The sequence below is a fragment of the Pithys albifrons genome, chromosome 16, assembly GCF_047495875.1.
Source record: "Pithys albifrons albifrons isolate INPA30051 chromosome 16, PitAlb_v1, whole genome shotgun sequence".
In the NCBI taxonomy this organism is placed as follows: Eukaryota; Metazoa; Chordata; class Aves; order Passeriformes; family Thamnophilidae; genus Pithys; species Pithys albifrons.
The window spans coordinates 12,061,171-12,088,182 of NC_092473.1; the positions used below are offsets into that span (position 1 = coordinate 12,061,171).

General features: G+C 44.3%; 1 protein-coding gene across 5 annotated transcripts in view; it reads right to left on the bottom strand.

Annotated features, from left to right (window-relative positions):
* The window catches only part of MAD1L1 (mitotic arrest deficient 1 like 1), a 356,012-nt gene that overhangs the window by 81,921 nt on the left and 247,079 nt on the right, over positions 1–27,012 (bottom strand). For all 5 annotated transcript variants that reach the window (XM_071570868.1, XM_071570869.1, XM_071570870.1 and 2 more), the window contains one exon: positions 16,033–16,223. In XM_071570868.1, coding sequence (XP_071426969.1) covers positions 16,033–16,223 — 191 coding nt within the window. The remainder of the gene's footprint in view (positions 1–16,032; positions 16,224–27,012) is intronic.

A 27,012-nucleotide genomic window follows, 5' to 3' on the forward strand; every position in this document is an offset into this window, starting at 1 on the left:
AAGATTGCAACCATCCTATATACAGTGTGCTGTGATGCTAAATATATCCATGCCCACCGAGAACAGCAGCAATTTGATTCAAGTTCTATCTTTTAAACCACTATGGATATCAACTCTTCCTTCATCTTATTAACACTGCTGTAAAGTGCCTGGCACAAATCTACATCAAATGAATATAATTACAGAGAGAAATATGTTGCATTAACTTGTATGTCTGGCCTTCCCTTGCTTTTTCTGTCTTACCACTGTATCTGGTTTTGTTTCTGTTTTTCTTCACAATTCATCTTCCTTGTCCTTCTTTTCTTTCAACCTTTCACCCATTCCTTGTTTCAAGTCCAAATTTGATTGCTTTCTTTTTTTTTCCAAGTTTGATTGATTTATTCTGCACTTCTGTAAATCATTTTATACAAAGCATATAAACTGTAGAACTCTCTGCAGAATAACACAAGCACTGCTACCCATGTAGGTAAGGAGGAAAAAAAGTAAAGTTAACAAAGTGCTAAATTAAGTAAGAATCTCTTACATCACACTTTGAAGCCTGCCAAAATCTGACTCTTCAGATGTCCTGCAACAGCAATTTTCTAAGACACAGCTCCTGTGCAGGTAAAAATCTTTAGTGTCAGACAGAAAAAGAAATAGAGATTCTTCCAGCTGCTCTAGCAGGGACCAGGGGATGATGTAACCTCTCAAACAACCAGGCCCCAACACATCAGAGGGTCACTACTGCATGGCCCCAAAATGATGCCATTCTGCTTGCCTGCTATGGAAAAGAAAGGGAAGGAAGATGAGGGGAGGTATTTACTTTTCATATCTCATCTGAAACACCTGCAGGACTTCAGGCAAGCGATCTCTGTTCAAATTCATTGTATTGCTCAATCCATCCTTGCTTAATTCATCTCATGAAACTCTTAAATGGGACCCAGGCTACAGGCTGGCTCTCTACAGAGATGGGAATTACATCCCTAATTACAAGATATGGTACTGCCCTAATAATAAGTACTGTGCTCATGAAGTCTCCACCCAGGAGAATGAGCTTTGACCTCTTTTAACAAAGACTGCAAAACAGTTGATAAGAACATTAAAGCAAGTCCCTGCACCAGAAACTTGCTGCAAGCACTCCAGAGCTGGCTACAGAAATGGGCTTTGAGCACATCTCACTACTCTCAGCTGGTGATGGTTGTCCATCCCCCAGTCCTATAGCACAGATTTGGCAACAAGCAAACAGAGGGGTAGAAGGGGACCTACAAAAGCAGAGTTTTGCCTCCATGGTAATCACTTGGTTTGCTCCCCAACCCCTAACAGACCAGGGCAAGCTCAGCTCCACAGGTCCATTCCAGGCACTGCTGTAGAATTCAATCTAAATTTTTCATGCATATTCAGGATGAACCTTCACAACCCCTGCAGTTGAATGGCTCCTCTACAGAACACACTCTACCCCAAAAGAACTGGGCCTTGCTAACCTGTCATTATTGCTCCTCCCAAACAGCACCTCTTGCCCTAAGAGCTCTCCTTCCTCACACTGCAGCAATCTTAAACTGGGGACAAGTTTTCTTCTCCAGCACAGATTTGTAGCATTTAACAGCAAACCTTCAATTACCACAGCACATGACCGTAAAACTTGCTCAACTGGAAATGTTCACTTACTTCTAACCTTGCCTTCAGTTGTCTTCTTTCTTTTGCCCCCAAAGACATCTAAAATAGTATTTTCCTGGAACCTCTGTGCTGCCTGCCCAGCACAAAGCTAAACCGTAAGTTAAAATGATTAAAATTATATGGAAATATATACATCTCCTTCAACCCCAAACTGGGAATGTGACTCCTAATAGGACATCACTACACATTACTCATCAGGCCAAGACATGTGGCATTTCCCAGAGAACCTGCACAGTCTCCTTTCTATGCTGGATGACTTATAAGCAGCAATCAGTCTTTTCCTTTTGGGGCTGTGCCTTCCATTCGCATAATCTGAGTCCTTAAAATGAACCTCTTGATTTGGATTCCACCTGCTTGGGAGAAAAAACTATAATAGCAAAAAAAAAGGTCTTGGAAATATATAGCAACAAGAAACTGGCAGGACAAACTCACACTCCCACTGTGCCAAATTGCAAGTTTAGTAATTCTGTTTTCTTCCTGCTGAGTGGAAGGTGTCATTAGCTGCTGTATTTTAGAGCCACAGAAAAGGTTCTTGGAGCAATCCCCAGTCTCTCTCTGGACCAGGTGGCTGCTGACCACAGGAGCTCTGCAGCTGGGGACCTTCACCTTCATCTTCCTGCAGTCACCACTTCCTTCTGAACACAGAGGAAATAAACAGGGCAAGTGGCACAGTGCGAAGAGAAACCCTCAGGCTGTGTTGTCCTCCTCAGAGCAGGAATTCATCCCTGCACGTCCTCAGGGCTGGAATTCATCCCTGCACCACAGCCACATTAAAGCCCCTGTGCTGCATAAATCACTCTTGGGTGCTTTTAACTCAAGAATTGCTTTCCTTCTGGGACAGGATTTCTGCTCTAGGCCGGTCTCTGTGGAGCACCCATTGAACCAAATCCTCATTTCTGAAGATTAATACAACAATTCAAAGAATCACCCTCTTACTGTGAGCCTTGGAGGGGAGCACAAAGGCCTTGAAAGTGTCCTGCAATCATGCACATGTGCACATGGGCTGGATTCTTGTCTTCTGGCAACATTCCTATGCTCTTCTGATAACCTGAGCCCATCACAGCACGAGGAGGAACGTGCTCATCCCCTGCCAAAGGATGTGCTGGCAGTGCTGTGAGACAGGGAGGAGGAACTGTAGAGCTGGTTGTGATGGCTCCATGGGATTTCGAATAAATAAAGATACATCTCTACAACCACAGGGGGTGTTCATGATGCATGCAAGGAGGAGGGAGGGGCAACATGAGGAATTGTCCCTTTCATGTGGTGACCGAGGATGGGAACACCCCGCTGTTCACAGAGATGTCTGGGATGCTTGAAATGAAGACCACCTGTGCTGTCTGAGAATTGGGAGAATCTGTGCAAACATTCATTATTTATAAGATAGCTGTCCAGAGGCAAATTGCCTGGAATCCATTAAAGGGAGAAATCCCAGCTCCCTCTGGCAGTAGCCTGGCACAGCCCTTTTCCACTGACAGAAAAGGGAGGGGAAAAAATCACTTTCATTTCTAATTAATCTTCTGGTATATAATACTTTTAATTAGGAAAAAAAACTCAACTCTGTGTGCTCTTTGAGAGAGGAAGGAAGGAGCCAAAAGCGAGGCAGAAAGCTCTGGCATCTTGGCCATGGTTCAGACCTTGTCTGCTTTAAACCTGACGAGCAGGGGAGACCTGCAAGTTGGCTGCTTCGCTCCCCTGGATGTGACCAGAGCCCCCCAGTGCTTCAGGGGCTGCTCTGAAGATGAGGAATGGGACCCTGTGTGCACAGAGTTGGCTATCTACCCTGGAAAAGAAAATCCAGGTGAAGAGATGCACGAAGAAAAAATATTGGAAAGATGCATTGGACAGAAATGAAGCAGACTGTTGGACACGGTGTGGACAAGACAAGGAAAAAGGAACAGGGGCATGGAAATACAACCCATGTATTATCTCTTCAAAATAATAACCCCCAAAACAACTCTCCTTCCCCAACCCCAAATTTCCTAGCCCTTCTTTCTCCTAATGTCTCTCTTCCCTGCATTCATTATTAATGCTGCTGGGGGTACAGATTTGAACTTTGGTTTCTGAAAAATTAATTCAATGATTAAAATTTCAGTCCCTGAGTAATGGAAGCAGCTCAGGCAAGCTGGAGATGCCCCTTTGCAGTGTGAAGGCCTTTGGTAGGCTGCCTGCTTACCCCCTGCATAAGAAACCTCCCTGTAGACCTGGCTCAAGGGGGAAAATCTGGTAGAAAAATGTGGTTTTATGTTGATTAAGTTCTGGTTTGGTGAAGAAGCCACTTCAGCTTCATACCCTACAAATGCTTAGTTCAATGCAGAGAGTAAACTCTAGGTTCTTCAAAGGCTCAAGTACTCATGTCTTTCTTTCCCCTTGGGTAAGGGAAAATCTCCAAAAAATGTCAATATTAATCATTCACTGGCAAGCTGATTGCAGCCTGAGAGACTTTTGGTTTGGCTAATGAAGTTTTCTGTGACACTGTGGTTAAAATGAAAGGCCCTCACAAAGATACCATCTCAACTCACAAAAAGTGTCTCTTTTCTCATCTGCACCCATGCTATCAATGGAAAGAGCAAGACCCAAGTAATGTGGTGAATGGGTGAGGAAAGAGTGCCAGAACACAAAGTACCTACCCTTGGACAGCAATTTCATCTCATTCCAGAAAAACAACCCCCCACTGCAAATTCAGTATCCACTCAGGAAGATCCTTTCCCAGTCTGCAGCAGAGCTCCCTTCCCATCAAAGGGTAAAAAAGAAAAAGTGGGCAAAAAGTCAGCATAAAAAGTTTCTAAAACTCTACTGAATTGTGAATCTGGGGAGAAAAACCTCTTTGCTAGCTCCAGAACACATGCTGTGTGTATCACCAGCACAGTGCTACTAGGAACAAAAAGCAACGCAGAGAAACCTACTTTTTACCACATTTGCTGAAACTTTGCAGGGTGCATGTGCAGAATGTCGTCTGCTTGGAAAACTCGCTGCTTTTCTTCCTCAAGATGTGGCTTTGTGGAGATTTCAGCAAACGTGGGCTTTTATGTGCTGTACAACTCTTGAAGTTATTCTGAGCCGAGCCTTTAGCACTCAGCCCTGTATCTACAGGGCAGACAGAGCATCAGTACGTGTAGGATTAGCTCCCTCGCAGGCTTTTATGTGCCAGCCTTCCCACCTCAGGACACGTTCATTCATCTTGCTCTTACACAGTCCAGGTGGTTTTCCTGAACCCACCATTAAACCTCCCCTTCTGAAAAGGCTCCAGAGCAGGATCAACCCCACCTCTCCAGCCCCGTGACACCAACACACCTGAGAGATGACGTGCTGGGGTGCACAACCCTGACGCTCTGCACAGAGCAAAGAGGAAATGGAAATGCTGGAACAAGCACTTTGGCACAGCTTCTTGGCTGGGCTAAAGGTTTATTCCTGGGATGCTGCTTTCCTGCAGACTAAGGAAAATTAAATTTAGCACTTTGCAAATAAATAGGTTAGGGCTGAAAGGACACTATTTAGGAATTTACTGCACACAGCAGCCTCAGAGATTATAGATCCATCACCGTCTATTACCTTCCTAGTTACTGCCTCCACTCTGTCTATCTTCCCTACTCACAGAGTGGTCCTTTCATCAGGTCTTTTTCTGTTCCAACTTGAAACTGTCATCACTCTAATGGAATTATATGAAGAATAACAATTGTGGGCTGCAGCAACTCTGCCAAAAAGCCAAGGACAACTCCTGTGCTTTCCCAGGACAACATGGTGAGATTCTTGCCTGACAGAGACATGCACAGATGTCTGACAACCTCCTGAGAAGCACAGCAAGAGACAGCTGTTTACACACATGTCCAAAACCTCTGGGCCTCCCTGCAACTCTCAGCTGCGCCTTTTCAACACCCACAAACACAAGAGGCTTCACAGGAACCAGCAAACCGACAGCTGATGGTAACCCTTGCTGCAGATTCATCACAGCTACATCACATGTGGCAGTCACTGAAGGCACCAACATGATTATAAACCCCACCTTGTCCTGCTCTCCACTATATACTTCATATTAAAATCATCTGCAGACAGTCCCCTCTCCAGAGTCAGATACATTCCAGAAATGCAAAGTGACAGCTAGCACATGAAATGCTCCCCAGAGCCTTCCATTAAGACAGACAAACCCTTCAGTTAAAGGTTAAAATTTATGTCAGCTCCCCAGAACATGGCTGAGATAGATCCACTGCTATCAGCTACCTGCTTTAGCTGAAGCAGATTAGGGACAAATTAAAATTTTCAAGCCTCAGTTTGATATATTCCCTTCAAGATACAGGCAGACAGGCTTGTCTTCTGGAAGCTAAAGATGCCATCAAAAGATAATCTTGGGAATTACCAAAGCTGGAGGTCATCCTCAGCTCTCAAATTCCCTGCTTCCCCCATGTAGGAGAAAGCAGTGATGTGATTTAGCTACAAATCCTTATAAGACAGATTTGACATAAAATACTTTTCAGTACTTCTTCCTCAAAGGACATTCTCATGCAATTGGCCAAAAGGAAAATACATTAAATCCAAAGGCCTAAAATAGTACTGAGTTACCTGCTCGTAGTGCTAACATTCACATGGAACAGAGTGAATGGTTTTAGTGTGGAGTTACAATTCATGTACTTGCCTGTATGAAGCAAATGTGAGAACAAACAGGATAGGGAGTTTTACCATTTCTATGAATACAAATAAAGATAGTTGATACATTATTTAATCCTTAATATTATCCTTAATATTAAATTATGAAGCTGTATCCATGTGAAGTATTAATTCATTAAGTATACACAGTGTAAAGGGCTGAGCTGCAAGAACTATTGCTCTGTAGTGCTGGGTAAAATTCCACCAGAACCCCAGCAGTCAGTCCATGCAAAAAAACTCTCCAGGAGGATTTTCAGGGTATGCTGCATTCTGACACTGCTCCACAGACACAGCACCATGGTAAGGACAGCAGTATTAATGGATTCACACTGCACCACTGATGTTATGATCTGGAGAGGCTGCGTGGCACATCATGCTTAAGACTCCCCATTGATGTGAAATGTACCAAATCTTCAGGAAATGCCACTACTAAATGCCTGATGTGCTTTCAACCTTATCCAGCAGTAACTGCCTCCCAACAGTGGTGGGATGCCTTGGAGCAAAGCAGAAGGTACACTAACAGTATTTTAGTATTTTTGCTTTTCTACAAGTGGTTTCTCAAAAAAAAAAAAAAAGGAGACCTCTGTTCAGATGAAATTCTTGGGGAAAACCCAAACATGGCAGAAACTGGGATCCCATGAAGAAGAGCTGCCTTAAAAGCTTTGAAATATGAGCTCTTATCTTAGGCTGGCAAGCCAGTTTGAGAGAAAGCACATTAACTGGTTTATGCAATACTAACTTAATGGGTAAGAACCATGTAAGAATTGAGCATTTAGACTGTGAAGTGTGGAAGAAATATGATAGAGGAATTGTATGGCTGTGAGATTCTGGGTCCTGCCTCACCACTGTTGGCGGCCCTTTGGCTGCCAAAGGAGACCTGTGACCACAACGCCCCATGCTCTGCTCCTCACTAGTCTCCCACTATCTCTCTTCACACTCACCTGCCAAAATGTGTGGGAAAGGGCCAAAAACCTCATTACCTAAACTAGGCTGAAATCTTTCAACTCGAAAATCCTAAATGAAGGCACTAAACAAGCATTTATATTCTCAACAAATAAAGAAGACCTTTATATGAGCCCAGATCCACTTTTCAGATGGAGATAATACAAGTCCCAAGACCACACTAGCATGGGAATCTTTTGCTGTCTTTCCACACTTATGAACAATTTTTATACACACACATACCCTCTTCCTTCCTTGAAGGTTAGAAAATCTTTTGCCTCAGTCAAGCATGGGTAGTAGCTATAAATCCCAAAGCAAGAGAGCTTTTGTTTTGTTATATTTTCATTTAAACACAGTGCTGCTTGAGAAGCAGCAGTTGCCACTCCCTCCTGCTGATGGCTTTGTGCAGGCTGAGCTGTGCTGCCATGGCCTGGGCACTCACATGCTGGTGGGTGCTTTGCTGGATGTTACCAGCTGCACCTCACCTCAGAGCTTTTCCCTGGAGCTAGCTGCTCTTCCCAGAAATCTTTTCACAAACCTGTTCCTGGAATATACAGGGAAAAGGAAAGGAGTGGTATAAAAGCAATTCTGAAGTCTCTCAGCAACACTCCGACTGCATGCCCTCCACCACCAACCACCCTTCACAGACAGCTAGAGAGGAAAGGTGCACAGGGATTGCTAAAGCCCCTGGCAGCATTTGTCCCACAGGGATGACACAGAAGATGATGTCATGACACTTGTAACAAAGGCCCAAACTGGACCAGGACAGGCGACCTGTTCCCTCCTGAAGTCCAAGGACAGACAAACAAGTGAGACTGCAGAGCAGCCAGGGAAGACAGCTGAGATGCTGGGTACCCAGAAACTCCAGACTTATTCCCCACAGAAGGATAAAAACCTCCAGCAATTTCCACTCCTTTTCATGTGCAGCTTTGAACACAACCAAATGCAAGCGGCCAGTGGCTTGTGGTTTGCTGACACGGCTCTGCATGTTCTGCAGAATCACAACAGAGCAGGCAGGGACAGAAACAAGCGTGCATCAAAAGCTGCTTCGCAAAACACCCATTTCATGTGTGCTGCAGTGAGGCTCAGTATTCCCCCATGGCCCCAGCTCCAAGGCACAGCCTTTTCCTTAAAGAGCGCTGATCACACAGGCTCGAAGTAGAACACCTTTTGAAACTACCAGAGACAAATAAATATATAAATAAAATAATTTGAAGAGATTCAGTGCCAGTTGAAGGCAGTGGGTACCCACAGAAAAGGAAGGGACAGCAGTGCTGCCCCAAGCCCCTGACCTTTGTCAGCTGCACCCTGTTCCCAAGGGACAATTTCCTGCATCCATTGGTGTCTGAGAAAAGCTGGCTGCCTTGGTTACATCTCCAACCCATCTATACGCAGTTTCCCCACCGCAGGACATTTGAAAAAGCTTCTCAAACCCCTGTGGAAGTCCACAAATGGTAATATCCTGCACCCAGGTGAGAGGGACAGAGAAAACCGGGAGGTCAAGTGACCTTAGAGCAAAGCCATGTGGCAATTTAGCAGCAGAGATGGGAACAGCAATCCAGGGGGTTTGCTTATGTCCCCTCTGCTTTATCCGTTATTTAACACCGTCTTGGTCTCACAGTGCGTAAACACTTCCCTGCCAGCCCACACAGTCCTTTGTAAGCTGTTCAAACACAGCAGCAGGCGGACACAGACATCCTCCTCTCCCGAGACCTCCCACCGGGACACTGGGCACAGCCAGCCACAAGAACAACTCTGCTCCAGCAATTTGCAATCACGCGGGTGTTGGGGCCATGGCAGGGGGCAGAAAGGAAGGAGAGGGTTTTATTAGAGCAGGTAAGGCTGCCAGGACCTGCTCTGCTCCCTGGTGCTGGCACAGCAGCACCTCTGCGCTGTCTGGGGCTCAGGCTTGTGCCCTGCTGTGCGGGGCTGCCCAGCTCTGCCCATGGCACAAGGATGGAGTCACAGGCTGCCTGATTTGGGGCATGGGCATAGGCAGGACCTGCCCCATGCCCACCACATGTTCCTGCAGGGTCACACACACTGTCACACCAGCCTGGAGGCTCTGGTTTAATTAAGCTCTCATCAGTGACCTGTGCTCCATGTTGGTGCACAGGACTCTCCCTAGAAAGTACAGGCTGTCAATCTGGTTTTATTAAATAAGAGATATTTTAATGAAGGAGATTTGGAGGGAGATGAATCCCAAACTTATTAAAAAAGGTTGTATTCCAGTAATTTCATTACTTACGGTTATTGCAGAATCATGACCTGAAGTTGTGTCAGGGGAGGGTTAGGTTGAATATTAGGAAAATGTTCTTCACCCAGAGGGTGGTTGGGAACTAAACAGGCTCCCCAGGGAGGTGGTCACAGCACTAAGCCTGACAGAGTTCAATAAGGGAAGGGAAACTGCAAAACCAACGTGGTGGCCAACATGATGACCACAAAGCAAACAGGGAATTGCAGAAGGACTGACTGAATCTCAGATGGCAGCTGAGAGCCAGCCTCATGATTGCTGACCAAAACCAAGCCTGCTTGTGTGAAGTGACAGATTCCATATCTGCCTCACAGTGTGACAGGACATACCCATCAGCAAGACACAACTGACCTTCCTCACATGCACCATCCTCCTGCTAGTCAGGAAAGACTCAGTCACTGGAATCATCCTCCAGCATCATGAGCACTAATTACCTGCATGCCTTGGTCTACCCTGGCAGACCCACAGGCATGGCAGGGAGGGGAGCAAGAGGTGCCAACATGCTGGAAACTGGTATTGCACCAGACCAGTGGGTTACAGGGGAATGAAACCCCCAGCCCAAAGGAACTCTGTGCTCCCCATCAGCCCAGTCCATCTACCCTCACAACAGCTCAGTAACATTGGCAGGAACATCATGACCTTGTACAGAGGTAACAGAGGAAAACAGAGGGAACAGAGGTAACAGGGAAACAGAGACAGACAAGGAACACTTGCTCAGTTGGAAGGAAACTTCAGCTCAGCGTCTTCAAGCCTTTGCTCAGAAATTCTGCAGTAAAAAGAAAAGTTTCTGTTAGATTTTTCCACCGTTCTTGAGGTGAGTTGACTGGCTCCATCTGAAGGCAAAAAAAAACCCGAAAAAACCCTAATTTGCACTAGGGAATAGGCAGTTATTCAGGGAAGCATATGCAGGAAGAGGGAAACTATGTAAGCAGGGAAAAAAGCATGAGAAAGGGCAGAATAAGATGAAGACAGTAGCAAGAATTAAAGTACACAAACATAGGCTGCTACAATATCTTAAAGAAAACTATGTGTAGGAAGTTTAAATTTAGCATTGATGCTGTAACACCATAGATTGCTCAACAGGTCCTTTTCAAGGATGTTGATTAGTGTAACCCAAGCTGGGTCCTTGCTGACCCTTCCAGAAATCCCAGCAATCATCCAGGAGGAAAGCATCACGCTCGCCCAGAAACAGCAGGCACTCCTGGAGTTGAGCAGAAATTGGGTCTTCAACAACCACATGGGCAAATTGAAAACAAAATATAAAAATAAAATAACTTGTAATTAACAAGAATGAGGAGTTAAGAGAGGCCTACAGTCTCTAATCATCTCTCACTGCCTGGCCTGTTCCACCGATGAGGCCCATTGTTAGTTTTGATTGTGTGTGCAGGAGTGCGAGAGGGCTGCTGGAAGAATAGCACTCCATCAAAAGTGTGATTTCCTTCTCCCCTCGAGACTCATCAAGAGTGAGGAGGAGGAGACGGGAGAAGATAGAGAAACAAAAAGCAATAAACAGCTAGAACATGCTTCTCTGAGAGACTCCACTGGGTTCAAGGAGGAATAACTGAAACTGCTTGCTTGCCAAGCACATGGACTCCGAATCACAGCTCCCAGCAGTGCTGTCAACTTCAAGATGAAACAAGAGCACTTGGGAGAATAAAAGCAACCCCTGCATTAACCATCCTGCTTAATCTGAGGTGTACATCATTCATCAGTGTGCCCTGGCCAAACTGATACTCAGACTGTGCTGGAATCTCAAGAGACCAGACTCTCTCTGCATGTTTAACCATACAAGTTTTGCTTCCCTCTTTCAGTCAGCAGTTTGTCAGCATCACTTTGTGTTTGAAAAATAGTCTCCAAGTTCTTTCTTATTCAATCCACCCTCCTTTCCCTCCTCAAGAAAAGAGAATTAAACTATTACATCTTGTGCTCACTGCTCCCCTACAGTGTTTCACGCATGTTGTCAATACAGAGAGGACAGCGAGGTATACAAGCCATGGGGCAAGGAAAGGAGGAGTGGGAAGTTAAAGGTGGAGTCTCTCCTTCCACCATACCCTTCTTCCATACAAAGGAAGGGAATAGGTCACATCCTTCTCTCCCCTGTGTTCCGCCTTTGCACCCACAGTGACCCACATCAGAAGCAAGTGTTCACCTCTCAGGTGGCCCCGAAGCTTCATAGTGACAGATGCCTTTACAGAGCTGCAAACTAATTCTGTATTTAGCTCCTTAAAGAGGTGTGCAAGGACTCTGTGCACACCAGCTGTTAATTTATCAGGTTGCAGAAAAGCTGTTGATTTTTATTTCATTTCATGAACATATTGCCAATCCAACAGGACATCATAAAAGGTTTTATTTTGCAGCAAGAAGTGCCAGCCCTGGAGCTGGCCACATTCTCAAGCTATGTCAAAATGCTTCTGGTTTTGTATGTTGTCTGGTATCTTGGGTATTTCCTTTCAAGGAATACAGCCTATCAACTTGGGAATGCTATTCAAGGAACTACTGCTGGTATTTGGGTTTTCATTTGATAATTTTGACAGACAATAACAACATGGATGAGACGTAGAAGCAGAGAAAATTCTGTACTTGGCAAGGCTTTGCTTCTAAGGATATAGAAAATATCTGTCTAAAGGCAGTCTTTTGCCCAGGATTGTTTATAATGCTGCTGCAATACTGGAAGGAGTTTGCTTAACTTCCTTGCCAACCAACTTAGAGCCAAATAACTTATACACACATTATGAAAAAATTGGACCATTCCTTTCTGATAAAACAGAGGAATCTGAAATCAGAAAGACTGCAAACATTGACAGGTTTGATGTAGCCACCAAACAGGATCAGAAGCATAACCTGTTCAGTCCAGGGTCCTTTCAAAGTGACCAGCCCCACATTCATGCCACAACACAGAGATTAATCAAGAACAGACTGAGCATGCTTTCTGCTCTTTCTTCTTCACTCAAGTCTACATTTTCAAATATTTGCCAAGGATGGAGCTGAATGTTGTCAGGTACAGCAGCAGCAAAATCATACGTAGACACAACCCAAAAAATTGGCAAAAAAATTCGAATTCTCTTCCTATGCTCTGGAGTAAGAAGTTGCCTTTACACCTCCAAGCACAGGTCTCTGAATGTCCCTAAGGTAAATGTGCACATTTAATATACAAACAGCTATTTTTATTTGTCCACTAAGATATCTCAACATTTTAGAAGATGTAATAGGCTCCTGCTCTCAGTAGTTCCTTAAAGCCAGAGTCTACCAAATACAAGGATTTCTACTCTTTTTCTTTTAAATCGATTGGTTTCAAATGCTTTGGCTGGGACTGTCTCTTTAGACACACAGAAAGGAAAAGCCTGTGATTTAATTTCTCTCCACTGTTTGTTCATTTGTACAAGTGTCTCCAAATCATCTCCTCTTCAAATTTGACCAGTCTCTCTGTTTACTGAAGGACTTTCTTTGTCTGAAACAATTGTCATTGCCTTTCTAAAGACCTCATTTCCTTACTCCCTTTCAGGACCTAGCCAGAGACAAGGGTAAACAGCCAAGCAATGACAGCCTGGTGTGCCATCGCCTCATTACAAGTTGGCTAACCTGATTCTGAGGCTCCCTGGCAATGTTTGTTTGTTTTAACAGATATCTTTAACGACTTGTTACAAAGGGAGTCGATGCAGCCCCTGGATATCTGATGGGTGGGCTGGTCTAGACACACCAGTCAAGCACCATGAAGAACACAAAGTCTGTGTCACAGCCGGACACATCCAATGTACCAGCAACAAGAATAGAATACAAAACTGTCAAGTGCCCCAATAACTATAATATATTGCAGCCCACAAAAAACCCATCAGAAACTAAACTCCTGGTGAGGAATCTGTAACACCGCTTTCCACAGCATTTAATTAAAAAAATAAAAAAAAGAGCAAACAAGCAGGAGCGAGCTGTGAAGCCTGAGATGTGCCTTGCTGCCCACGCACTCACCGAGGGTCTGAAAAGCACCAGAACATCCTTCAGGCTGATGAGCTCATCAGTTGCATCAATAGGGATTGCCAATAAACACTGATAGGGTTTCATTGGAATTCAGTGCTCATTTATAGACACAGTCATTGACATTCACAGCACGGTGCCGTGATTAACCCTTTCACTGGAGTTGCAATCCCAATTAATGCAAACTGGCTGGACACATGCAGCAGGTAGATAATAAGCTCCACTACAGTAACAGCACACCTTGATGAGGAAAACCAAACATTATCTTTCATCTTCATTTTGCTTTGAAGGGGTTATATTATACTGGCTCCTATGGCATCCCTGCTACTGAAGCCTCACTTAAAATTAAATGCCACCAGCAGTGCTACTGAAATATGCTCCTAAAGTTTACAGGCGAACTACAGAAGCTTGTAAAGTGCCAGGGGACTTCTCTGGCTTAATTATAGAGACCCTGTTCCATAAACTGCTTGAATGAAATAAACACAAATAGCATTCCCTGCTTTGTGACCTCTTTGGGTTAATGAAATGCACACAAACACCCACAGTCTGCTATGGCTCAGAAATTCCACAGCATAAACACACAACCCTGCTGGAAGTCATAGTCAGGATTCAAGTCTTGATACACACATGAGAACCAGCTGCCTGGACTCAGCAAGGAAATAATTTGTTGTTTATATTCTACTACTACTCAAAGCTGCAGACAGTCAGAATTGTCTGCGATTTACTCAATAGGCAGAAAGAGTCTGAGATTCTCTTGTTCAGGTTCTAATTAACAAACCTGCTTCTCCTGTCCAAAGAGGTGTGTGAGGTAAGAGAGGCTGAGGAATTCCACGAGTCAATAAACAACCCACCGTTGGCTCTCGGAAAGATGAGAGCTGCTCTACCTGATAACACTCACCTTCATCTTTAGGATCTGCTCTACACTCACCTCCATCTTCAGGACATGCTTGGAAATAAAGACTCAAGTGAAGAAGACAAAGCAAGAGCACAGTTTAGAGAGAGGAACCTGTACTTTATTGTCCACACTCCTGCATATAAATTATTTATATTGCTATGCCATGAAGGAGAGTTTGTTCCTACTGGAGACAAGTTCCTGAGCTAACAGCCAGTACTTGCTCATGTGGCCAGTAGACAATTTTCTAACATTTTCTTAACTTTCTCCACGCACACCATCTCTCCTACTACGCAGAAAGAACTGCAACTTGTACTGTCTGGCCATGGCATCCAACAGACATCTCCAGGTGCCTGTTGAGATCTCATGCACTAAACATTTAACACTACAGGTGTGAGCACAGGTCTTTAGAGGTGTTAGAGCAGCACTGCACCATCTCAACAGAGAACTGTTCCAGGATTCAAGGGCAGCACCTTAAAAACAACAGCATTATCCTCTTCCCTGGACACTGCTCTGCGTTCTTGTGGTGCTGCCATTTGCCTCATTTAATCCAGAACCTTCATAAGGCCAAGCAATAGTACTGTTTTGGGGATATTTTCCTAGTTTTACTAAGGATCCTAGGTGCTGCCTTATACATATCCTCACTTGCTTTATTTGTTGTTTTTCTTTTTTTTTTCTCTTTTATCCTGAGGCTCTAAAGTTGCAGAACAGGAAAGCATTTGTCCTGTTCTGTAGAGAAACAATCCTGCAGCAATCCACATGTGGCACACAGCCATAGAAACAGAATTTCCCCATTTCCTGCTTGCAGAGTTCCCTCTTGCACTGAACACCTCCAAACCCTTCATCCTTCTCTTAAAGGAGACTTGCCCTAGGGGGATCAGTGGGAGGCAGGTATGATTTTAACTGCAGTTGTGTTTGCCATGCCAGTTGCGTTTGACGCTGAAAAGAAGAAAATTCTCCTGCTGACCTGTAAACTTGGGCAATTGACACTTGAACCAACATAATGAGGGAACTTAACAGCTCGATGATTCCAATATTACACCTCAGCTCTCTAATGCATCAGCCAAACTGTACTGCTGGAGGGTAACACAGAAGAAAAACAGGACCTATACCAAGTCACAGCCCAAGAGGAGCCCACCCAGCCAGACCAGTAACAGCACCCGACTGACAGAAGACAGACTGTTATTGCTACTCATCTGTGCTGCTCACTTAAATGGCACTTCACACACACCAGGATGAGTTGCTGCTCAAAAGGGATTCCAATTTACATAAAGACAAGATGATGGCGCACACACAAGCTCGAAGGTAGCACAAAAATGTAGGGACATATATCTCATAGTGAAGTAAGGATGAAACCTTGATGGTTACATAAGGTTTTATTACTGCAGCATATAACTGATAACATAAAAAGGTGAAGTGCAAGGCCAGATGCCTTAGGTATTATGCATATATAGCTTCTTCTCTTTACTCCAGACTTTGATATATAAGTGGGAGACCAGATGTCAAACCTTTCATTTTGTAATATAAGAAAGGATCCTTACTTCCCTCATAAGGAACACTCTGCCACATAGAGCAGGGGGCAGCGATTTTCATGTCCAATCACTGAGAAAGAGCAAATACACACTGGCATGTTGAACACCATGAACTCAAAGAAGCAGATGCAGCAAGGGGTGCACACACCTACCTTAAAAAGCAGGCAGTCCCCTTGGTGCTCGGCGTAGATGGAGCTGAGCCGATACTGGTTCTCGGTGGTGATGTCGATCTGGTACCCCGTTAGGGTGTAGCACACCTTGCGGAACTCCTGGATCTTGGTCTGGAAAACTTCCTTCAGACGCTGGTTTTTCAGTTCTGCACTTTCCACTTGCTTCTTCAGCTCTGTGTAGGGGAAGAAAATGGGTACTTTCTTATACGTCATCAACGCAGAGCCCTCGTGCTGTATTTACAGTGCTAGCCAGACTAAGTGAATTGAAAAGGTTAATTAAAAAGTGAATTAAGCAGGCAGAGTAAAGAAGCAGACAAGCTGGATTCATCTCTTCCTGGCCCCAGCAGACCCAAAGACAGTAAACTGGAGAATAAGAAAAACCGACATGTCTTGGTGGGATGGCTTTTTCTTTTGCTCAGCCCATCTTTAAACAACACCACAAAATTCAAAACTATAGCATCCATTTCCTCACATGCACACATCTTATTTTCTACATGGAACCCACGAGAAGGGTGTTACACGACACGAAGCAATAAAGTGGAAAAATGGTACTAAATATGCCTCTGTATGGCTGCATCAGGACGAAGCTGCCTGCAAGGGAAATCTCCTCCAGTGGACTCTTGATTTGATGGTAAGTGCTTTGATCTCAAACTGACACACTGCTTAGGGAATTCCTCAAGGTTCAGGAAGGGGCTTTTATTGTGATAAAACGCTTGGAGAGCACTACTGCCTCTTTGCATTTGCTACCTTAACTGGACTAGTCCCTAGCCCAGAGATCCTGGGAGACTGCCTGCCACTCACCCTGTGTTTTATTGCTACAAAGGGAGCTGCCAGTACTGTGAATCCTTCAAGAGGATACACAACAATTACCATGAATCTTTCACCCAAGGTGCCTTCTGAGTAATTAAACCTCGATTTATCATCCCATTAATTACAGAGATTGGCTTTACTTTAATATACACTAGAGATGTCTCCCAAGTCAGCCTGTTTTATCAACACTGCAGCCCAGGGTTAGAAAAAATCCCAACTCTTTCTAACAGTAAACAAATAGACTTCCTCACTCAAATACTTCCTTGTCATTCTGAGGTTTACAGCTTTGTCTGTGCTGTGATCAGAGACATAATCACAGCATTTGTAACCAATAGGTCTTTAGCTAGTTCAGGTTCAGCAGGATAGCAGGAACTTCAGTGCAAGGTGACTGCTGGAGCATGAGGAAGGTTTTTGGCTGGGTTCATACAGCCCCTGCTGAACCATTATGGTTTCCCAAGTGAGCTGGAAAGTTTTTTGAGTAATTTGCTGGAAAGTGTTTCCATTGACCTCCCAAGCACAGTGCAGGGAGAATGCAGGATGGAAACTGCAAGGCCATGGACTTGCCAGTGCTTCACCTCTGAGCAGCTGCAGGCACACCAGGAGAATGCCAGTGTCCTCGGATCTCCTGAACTGCTTTAGTTCGGCACTCTGGGTGGACAAAAGGATAATTCAATGTGTTAGGTTAAAGTGCCTTAAATGCCACTGAGGATGCCCCTGCTCAGAAATGCTTTGGCCTTAATCCAATCCAGCTTAATCCCCAGGCAAGAACAGGAACTCTTTAATGGTTAAAGAGAAATACATGTCCCTTTACTTCTGAATGAGAGCATCCATGCAGGGAGAGTTAACACTGGCCAGGTCCTTACCTTCAGCTAATTCAGCTCCACCTTCCTGAGCAGCCTGTGGATGTGATATACAAACCATTTCCCTTGCTTCAGGCCTCCCCCCAGCTGCATTCTGCCTTATGAAGGGGAGCAAGCCAGTTGTGGGGAACATCACTGGTTTGTTCATTAAAGCCCTGCTATAGAGGGAACCCTCACAAATGCAGGGGGATGTAAGGTCAGGGCAGTATCCAAACCATCCTTACAAACCCAAAGAGTTGTGCCTTACACACAGCCCCTTCTCATGAGCTCAAAAGGCTCTGTCTTTCCTCACCACCAGCCTTCCCACTCACAGTAACTCATCACTTTGTGATTAACTCAACCCTTCTTTGGATTGTTACAACCCTTTCCCCATCATCTCAGCTGGGTTTGGTCTTTGATTAATCAAGTAATCAGACTCTGAAATTGGGAGGTTAATGGGCAGCTCTGACCTTGATATTCTCACAGTTTTCATTCAGCTATGCAACTGTTAAGGACAAAATCCTATATATGAAAGTAAAAACTCAGTGACCACACTGCAGTGGTAAATAACATTTCGTCACTGTCAGAGACAGCACTGCCTTTAATATATTGCCCATGTCCAACAGCAATATTTTTTTTCCTAATAAATGCAGCCTAGCCTTGGAAAAGTAAATCTGCCTCTTTCTACCACAGCTCAGAGGTTGCTTTTCCCAACTTTTATAACCTTGGAGGTGGATGGCACCCTAATTCATTAACTCCCTGAGCAGCTTTCGTTATTCAAGAAGAGTTAGTGCCTTTGCCACTGTTTTTCTCTCAGCCTTGGTACTGCCAATGGCCACCATGAGCATCCTCATCACCCACCCAAAAACACTGGCCTAGTTAAACAACCAACGGATTCTGCAATAGCAACTAAGTGATGGCAACTGCTTCCCTCCACTACCTTTAGGGTGAAAAGGGAAAAGCTTTTGACTACAATCAGTCTTTTATGCAATAAATAAAGAGCTTTTCATTTTAACTGAAGGACCAGGGAGCCTTTGCTTCCAGCAGTGTGCCCTTGCTGCCTCCCTGCTGTTCCTCCTGGCCCTCTTTCCAGAGCCTGCAGCAGTGTTGGAGTATCACCACGTCAGCCCTCCCGGCTGAGGGAATTCATCTGCATGAAAAACTTATCTCCTTGTTAAAGCAACCTTGTGTCAGCCACTGGCACAAGGTGCTGAACTCAGGAACAGCTACTAAAGATGCAGCTGAAAGTGCCAGCAGTAGCCAAGGGTAGGATAAAGCCTTGTCATCCCCTCCATGGATCCATTAGCAATTCCCCAACAGCATTTCTTTAGCTTAGGGACAGAGCAGGAAAACCAAGCAGGCACAGGGACACCATAGGAATGGCTGAATCTGCAGCTGCCCCCACTGAAAGGTCCATTGAACCCTGACTGTAAAACAGAGATTGCTCTTCCTTTACGCCCAATTAGACTGCAGTCCTCGTGTAGTTCAGTTACAGCAACTGCTGGTGCCTCCCTCCTGCAGTGTTTATCCCCTGGAAACAATTCAGCTCAGGGCTATTCCCAGATTAACTCAGGACAGCACTCAGGACTGTGATTACTCCCCTGCTTTCCACTGAGGGCTCTGCTGACACAACCAAGAAAGCACACTGTGAGAAGGATCCACGGAAGAGTAACTTGAAAGGAAAGTAACCTGAGATGTGAGAAACATCAGATGGGACCCCACTGCTGAAACAAAGCCATTTGAGATGCCCTAGGATATTTTTAATACATTTCCACCCTGCTTCTGCAGGAAAGAGATTTCCTGCAGGTTCTATATGATACCAGTCAGCCCCAGACCAACATCTCAGACACTTTGGGGTGTCTAAAATGGCACAGGATGTCTATTTTTAGCAATGAGGTACCTACACAGCCTCTCTGCACCGTGAACCTGCCTGTGTGCAGACCTGGCACCACAGACTGTCTGCACCAAGAGAGCAGCACCGGCAGCACATGCACTGACTTGGGGACAGTAATTAATCTTTCTAATATGTCCCCCATCAAGTGAAGATGTTAAGCTAAGAGGCAGCTCATTGTTTGCTCTGCATCTGAATCCGAAGCTGTGACGGAGCTAATTCTTAAGCCTCACCTAATACCGCTAATTCCCGCCAAATTTCTAGCACAGTCAGGAAAAATTGATTTAAAAGTCATCACTTGCACAGAGTGCAACTCAGCTGTTTCAGAGCAGTGTTTAAGGCACAGCCATAAGAGGCCATGGAACACAGGGAGATCCTTTTGGGATGGGTCAGGTGCATTAGCAGAGCAGGGCTCTGGTGACAGCATTAATGTTTCCACACATTTTATCCACCATCTACAGAACCTTGAACATCTTGGTGCTTTCAGATCTTTCATAACATTTGGAGAATTAGGTTTAATTATATCTTTAAAAGATGGTGTTTGAAAACTAGAATCCCTGTATTTAAGAGAAGCTGTTTGAGTTCCGGCGTTAGAGCTTGTTGTGCTTGCACACAACAGATGAAAGAAGTTGCAGAGGCCATGGATAGGGAAAGTCACACCACAAACATCCTTCAGCCCAGAGAAGGGATGTCAAAGCATCTCCAAGCTAATGAAAGAACTAAGAACTGAGAAAATAAGGGTGAGATTTAGCAGGCCATGCCTTGGTCAGGGATAACGACCGGATCTTTGCCTGAAAAAGAAATTAAGGAGGAGAACAGAGAGAACAGGAAAATACATGGAAATACTGTCTCATCTCCTTTGTATTCAGGTCAAGAGTATGTACAAAAAGTTGCCTCTCCTGAAGAGTTTGATGTGGAAAAAATATCCTCACTGAAAAAAATTACTAATCTGTTACAAAATTAATATTGTCAAATTATTAACTTCCCCTTAATGATCCTGCTCCTTGAAACACCTTGTATTTTCACACACTTATACTGACTTTAATGAATAATTCAAACTATTTTGGATAAATAAATAAAATATGAGTTGGGCCTTTTTGATTTCATATTGAAAATGTCACTGCTTTTTATTCCATCGCTTTGACACTCTTTACATCTGAAACTGTTCACAGCTGCCTGGAAATACCACAGCTTTGGCTCTTGCTCCAAGTTCAGCTGGGTCAATCAATAACAGCAGTCCCTACACCAAAGAAAACCAAATTCACTCTTAACCTTTTCTCCAGGGAAAGAAGAGGAAACAATATGGCTCTCAGCATGCCAAAAGTGGCATGAAATTAAATGTACCACTAGTCTTTTCCAGGAAAATACAAATTTGTTCTGCTCATCCTCAAAGATGCCACAAGCCATGTAGCTGCATTAATTCAGTTGTGATCCCAGCTAATACATCTCTCTCTCAGAAAGGCCTGCAGTCCTTTCTAACTCTCCATTAAAGGTTACTTTCCCTTAGTGACATATTTGGGGGTCACTCACTCCAACACACACAGGATAAAGTATTTACACATGAATCTCTGCCCTGCAGACCCTGCCAGGATGCTCAAGACAGAGGCCACCCAACAGTGCTATGGAGGATACTGTATTTTCACCAACCCTGCTCTATTTAAATCAGAGCTTGTTTAGATTTTGTTCAAAGCCTACAGAAGCGATGCCAGAACCACCCTGTTCACACAAGGTTTATAATGGGAAAAAGAAACACTCTTTTCTTAGTTCCAAGCAGCAAGGCCACAATTTCCCTCATTCTCCCCCACCTACACCAGCTGCTGCCATGCAATGGCCCCATCAATCACCCCACTTGTACCTCCAAACTGAGATTGAAGTACACCATCCTACTGCAGGTCTGTCTTTCCCTTCTGACTCCCCGCAACTCTAACACATCTCTCCTGCACCTGGGATCCTTCCAGTCGTTCCTCTCCTCAAACCCCGAGCTGAAATTTTCTTTGCCAGCCTCAGTTTTATGAGGAGCAGTGTCTGAAAAGAGTTCTGTGATATTCTGTGAAGGGCACGACATAAAAATAAATTGCATCGTGTTAAATAAAGGCTAATAGGAGAAGAGCTGAACATTTTCTGATGTAGGCAAGTTTATGACCATTGCTTTTGAGAAATAAAATTCGCTTTGCTAGATTTTATAGGCGTGTTTTATGCCCTGGGGGAGTGGGACCACACAATCAGGCTGCCCCACACCGCCCCTGCCTGACCTCACAGTCTGGCAGCCTCACACTACTCCCTGCAAAACTTGCCATTTGTGACATTACAGCCATGAATTATAACTTTTCTTGAAGGTAAAAACAGTTTTATATTCAACAGACTGCACTGGCTGTTCAGTTTGAAACCTAAGTGGTATTTATTTGATCAGTCAACATTGGTTTATTTTTAAACTGTGTATGTACCATATGGTTCAGTGCACCTCCCAGCCCCCTTCTCCAGCCACCAGCTGCCCTTCCAGCAGCTCAGGGGAGAGTTCTCAAAGGCAGCACAGTGCAACAAAGGTCTCTACCACCACGACCAGCACTTGGGCTCTTGCACTGCCCAAGAACTCTCCACTGAAAAAAACTTTCCTAAATGCTTCTCTTTACTGAAGATGGTTGGCTGAAGGTCCCACTTCAGACAAGCTGTGTACCTTTACAAGAGTATCACTTAGTGGAAAGAACACCATAATTAACCTTTACCCTCAGATAATCTGCACAAGTTGCAGAGGACACCAAAAGCAAAGTAAGGTGAAAGCAACAGGACACTGAGGATCACAGAGAAGTAGCTATGGAAAAGCATGAACTGCCTCTTGCAGTACATAAAATACAGATTAGGATCGAGTAAAGGGTTACTTTTCTTCTTTTGATAACACTGAGATTACAACACAAGGTTGAAAAACCCACAACACACCTGAAGTTGGCCAATGTACAGGAGTCAGTCTTGGCAGATGAACCACCACTGACCAAAAGGCTCCCTCAGGGGATCCCTGCACGGGCACTGCTTGGAGCTTTCTCTGTCCTCCTTCTCCGTGTTAGCAGAGCCCTTTCAGAGTAGGGGAAGGCAGAAAACAAGTTGGCTTTTGGAAGCTCAGCTCCTCAGCCACCCCTGAAGCATGTCCACTTTGTTCTCAGTGGAGGCAGCACAGCATTGTGTGAAGAGACCCTGAGTATCTCCCAAAACTCTGGCTTAAATGATGTGAACAGCCTGTTTGCAGCAGTACAGAACTCAGTGGGGATGGCAACACAAATCCCAGGTGCAGGATAAATTAACCTCAGGTGAACTATTTATTGCCCAAGATGGACTTCATCAATTAGCATTATATGGCACAAACAGTTTGCAAGTTAGAGTTGTCACACTGGTCACAAATTGTGACCCAGGCAGGAAGACATCTCCCTCCAATCCCCAAATGATTAAAGTCTTATAGCCACATTTCCCTTCCATATGGCAATTATAGACCAACAGCACTTCCCAGAACAAAGTGATGTCAGCCAGAGCTGGAGCAGGTCATTAACTTCAGATGCAAAAAATAGCCTCACCTTAAAAATACAAATACATTGTGTCACTTCAGTTTACAGGAAAGTACTTAACTTCTGCTTCTAGAATAAGCCAGAAAATATCAGGCATAAGTCTTCCAGCCTACCTGGTTTCCAGGTAATCCATTTTGGAGTTATTAAAAAAAAAGTCACTGTGACTTTTCATGGGCTGTAGTTCAGGAAAGTCTGCTGGCAAAAACAGGGGCATAACTTGTATCACTTGTCAGAGGAAAGAGAGTAATTTCTCCATGAAGCTGCTTCCAAGAAAAAGAATGGCTTGAAACCACTGAAGTGTCTAATGAAAGAATTAATCCAAGGAACTATATAATTAACATATATAATATGCATTTTTAATTACATGGGGTGGTCTGCAGAAGCATCTAATAGACAATTTTATCCCCTGTCTGATCAACTCCCCTGCACTCTGCACATTAGTTTGTTTCCAGTGGCACATCACTACTATTACCACTACCCCAAAACACTGGATGTCATTTAAACCTCTGAAACAGCACCCAACATCTGTTATTAAAACAAACACAGAAAAACTGCTCCAGAAATAGTTGTTTGTTCTCTCTAACAGTGAAGATTTTTTGCAGCAGTTAATAGTCATTCACAGTGCAGGGTGGACAGTATTCAATCATGCATTAAGAGTGCTTCACAGTTTATTAGCTAATGATGTTCACCAGGGCTATGAACAGGAGCTTTCCACCACTGCAAGAGCCGATTTCAATCCTTCCCAGGAGCAAAGCCTTTCTGCTCTTACTCCAGGAACTTTCTATACTCAAGTTCCGATGCTGAGACTCATTAAAACACGATTTTAACTCAGTGACAGTGTCCAAGATTATGTTACTTACAGTGTCTTGTCTCCCTCTGTTCACCATAAGTCTGTGCTCATGACACAAAGATGCTGTAGCTTTGCAGGCAGACAGATCTAAACATAGAATGAACAAACACCTAAGGAGGTTCCTTCCGTTTCCAAAGTGGCTTATCAAATAACCACGTGGTGCAAGACAGATGCTGAGATGGAACAGGACATCGTGCAGGTACCCTTCAGTTCTGATTTGGGATGCACAGACCAGTCTCTAAGTCCTGCAGACTCCGTGACAATTTGGAGCAAGGTTTTCAATAAGCCCACACGGGGTGTTGAACTAAATCCCTTCTACCCATGACCTGCCTCATCTTCATGGTCACTATAACCCCATTCCTGACTGCAAAACACACTTTTTGGTGACACAGCCCTGTGCCCTGTCCCTGACGTAAGGCAGCTCTGGGAAAGGTCAGCCTGCCCGTTGGCTAATGGACTGTGGCTGCTGTGCCCAGCACGTGGCCAGGCTGCAGGGCAAGGCCAGGAAAATGCACAGCCAGCTGGGATGGATACACAACGGCACCCCAACAGATAAAGGCAAGGCTCTGCAGCACGGCCACCTTATTTGTGTTCTAATGGGAGGAGATTGTAGAGTTTGTTTTAGGGCTTTTGTTCCAAAGGAAATTAGGCTCTAAAAAGCCTCCACTTGGTCCTTCTATTCAATCCTTTTTTTCCCCTCTGTTTATCCCCTTAATAGTGTTTTGCAGTGTTGGCACTGCAAACCTATTGCTCTTGGCCTGAAAGCACTCTGGATGCCAACTAGTCAAACCTTCCCCAAATCCTTCTTCCTGCTCCTTGTGTTCCTGCAGCAGGACCCAAAGGCACTTACTCTGCTGAACAATCACACCAGATGTTTCCTCTGAGCGCTCTTACGAGTGCCCTGGACCACCTCTCACAGGAGAGCAAGTTCTGCCCTATTTTTATTGGTGTATTTTTCATGTTTTAATTCATTTTCTGGTGTCCACTTTATGAAAACAATCCTTTAAAGCTGATGGTGCTGGAGCGGAACAAAACGCTGGTTCAGTGTGGAGCAGCAGCAAGAGGGAAAAAGGGGCTTTCGAACAACAGAACTGCAGGAATGTGACACAGACATAAAGACAAGCAAACTTTTCTCCCCGGAGCATGAAAGATGTTTGGAAACAGAGCCATCTCCTGGATAACCGGGCTTTCAATCATATTATTCCAGCCTCTGGAGCTTGTATTTCCATCTCAGGAGTCTGAAGTGTTATTATGGATAGGGAGGGTTATTTCCCTTAACTCTGTGCTGATGCTTTTGGGCAAGAGGTAAAGCTGTGATGTCTCCAAGTAATGTCCACAAACTGTTCCAACACTGGAGGACACCAAAATCATATCTGGGCATGGAGACAGGAAAGGTAACATCTGTCTCAGCCCAAATGCCAAGTCTCCTCTCCTGATCCTGAATTATTCATCACGTGCTAACTTCTAAGCCTGTTCCGTTTTAAATTTTTAAATATTTAATAACTGGGTATTAAATATTGATGCAATTTTATTAGAAATTTTGGAAGATGGGCACGAAGGCTCTAATTGTTAAGTTCATCATTGAGAATGACTGGCTACTCAAAGAGACTTTCTAGCTACCTAGAGAGAGAAGGAAGAACAAAAAAGGTAAAACAAGTATTTATGGACCTCTTTGACTATAAATCACATGACAATACAGACACCTGAGCCATTTGTTTTCAAAAACACATAATTTCTCTATGGAAAAGCTGAGAAACCTGCACTGGGAACAGGCTAGAAAGCCACCAACTGCAGTTTAAAGAGTCTTTAAGAGCTTAATTTCAGTGTCATAGAGAAAGATGTCCACCCCAGACAGCTGCAGTGTATTGGGCTGGTAAAAGGACACTTGAGCAGCCTTTGACTACAAGAAAAATGTGCAGTAAGTCTCAGCTGTGATTCAGGGCAGATATGGGGGAAGTTCAGCTTGCTACACCTCTGGAAGGACACAGATTCCTCCCTTTTCCCGATGCCTGCTCAGAGGGGCATCAGGATGCACAGTGTCCCCTGAGCTGGACTAACAATGTGGATTCATTAAACATTCATGGCTGTTTCTCTCCACGTAGTTCCTGCAGACCATGAGTCCCTCCTTTGCAGTAGATGACACCTCTGTAACCCTGATCCATGCTGAGAGTGAGCCCATGTTCCTGGCCCTCTGCATTATTTGAGTGCACATTCCCCACCACGATGGAAATTGTATGGTTTACACAAAAGATGACATGTAAGGCCTGGAATTATATGCAAATGAATGGATCCATTCCTCACTTCTTACCATCACAACTCTGACTTTCCAACAACTGCATGGGGTAATTTCTGCACCAGCTTCCAAACAAAGGGCATCTCTGTGTTATTAACATCTCACTGTGGAGAGCAGTTTGTCACCTTTCACAAAAATTATCTGAAAAGACACCAGCAATTATTCCCAGAGAGATTATTGCATGGCTATGTCCCAGCACAGCAGCTGGAACCTCAAGTGACACTGGGAAAACTCCTTTTTCAAGTCAAGAGAATGTGGAACAGATTAAAAAGTGAACTAAACTGGAAACAAACACAAAACTAGAGGACGAGGCAAGCTTGTTCCCTTCAATTTTGTTCATCTCTGTACCAGCATTAGGAGCATATTTTCAAAAGAGATCTAAAAGCTCCTGATTATGACACAAGATGACAGGACATTAACTTTGGAGACTTATCCCAGGAAGGAGCTTGGTATGTTACGAATAAAAGACCTTAAGGAAGAATGACTCAGGCACCTCTTGAAGCTGCAGAGATCCAGCTGATTTCTAGGTCTTGTATATTTGACTTTTCCAAGAATTTTAAACACCAACATTAAAAAAATGCAGGATAGATAAGTGTTCTCTTGCAGGGATTGTTGTATAATTCCTGGTTATATCTCAGAATACAACCCATGAACCAGCTTTTGCCTGGCTAATGCTCGTGAGTGAAGTGGGGTAAAGAGCAGAAGTGCTGTCTAATTCCAGGTAAGCA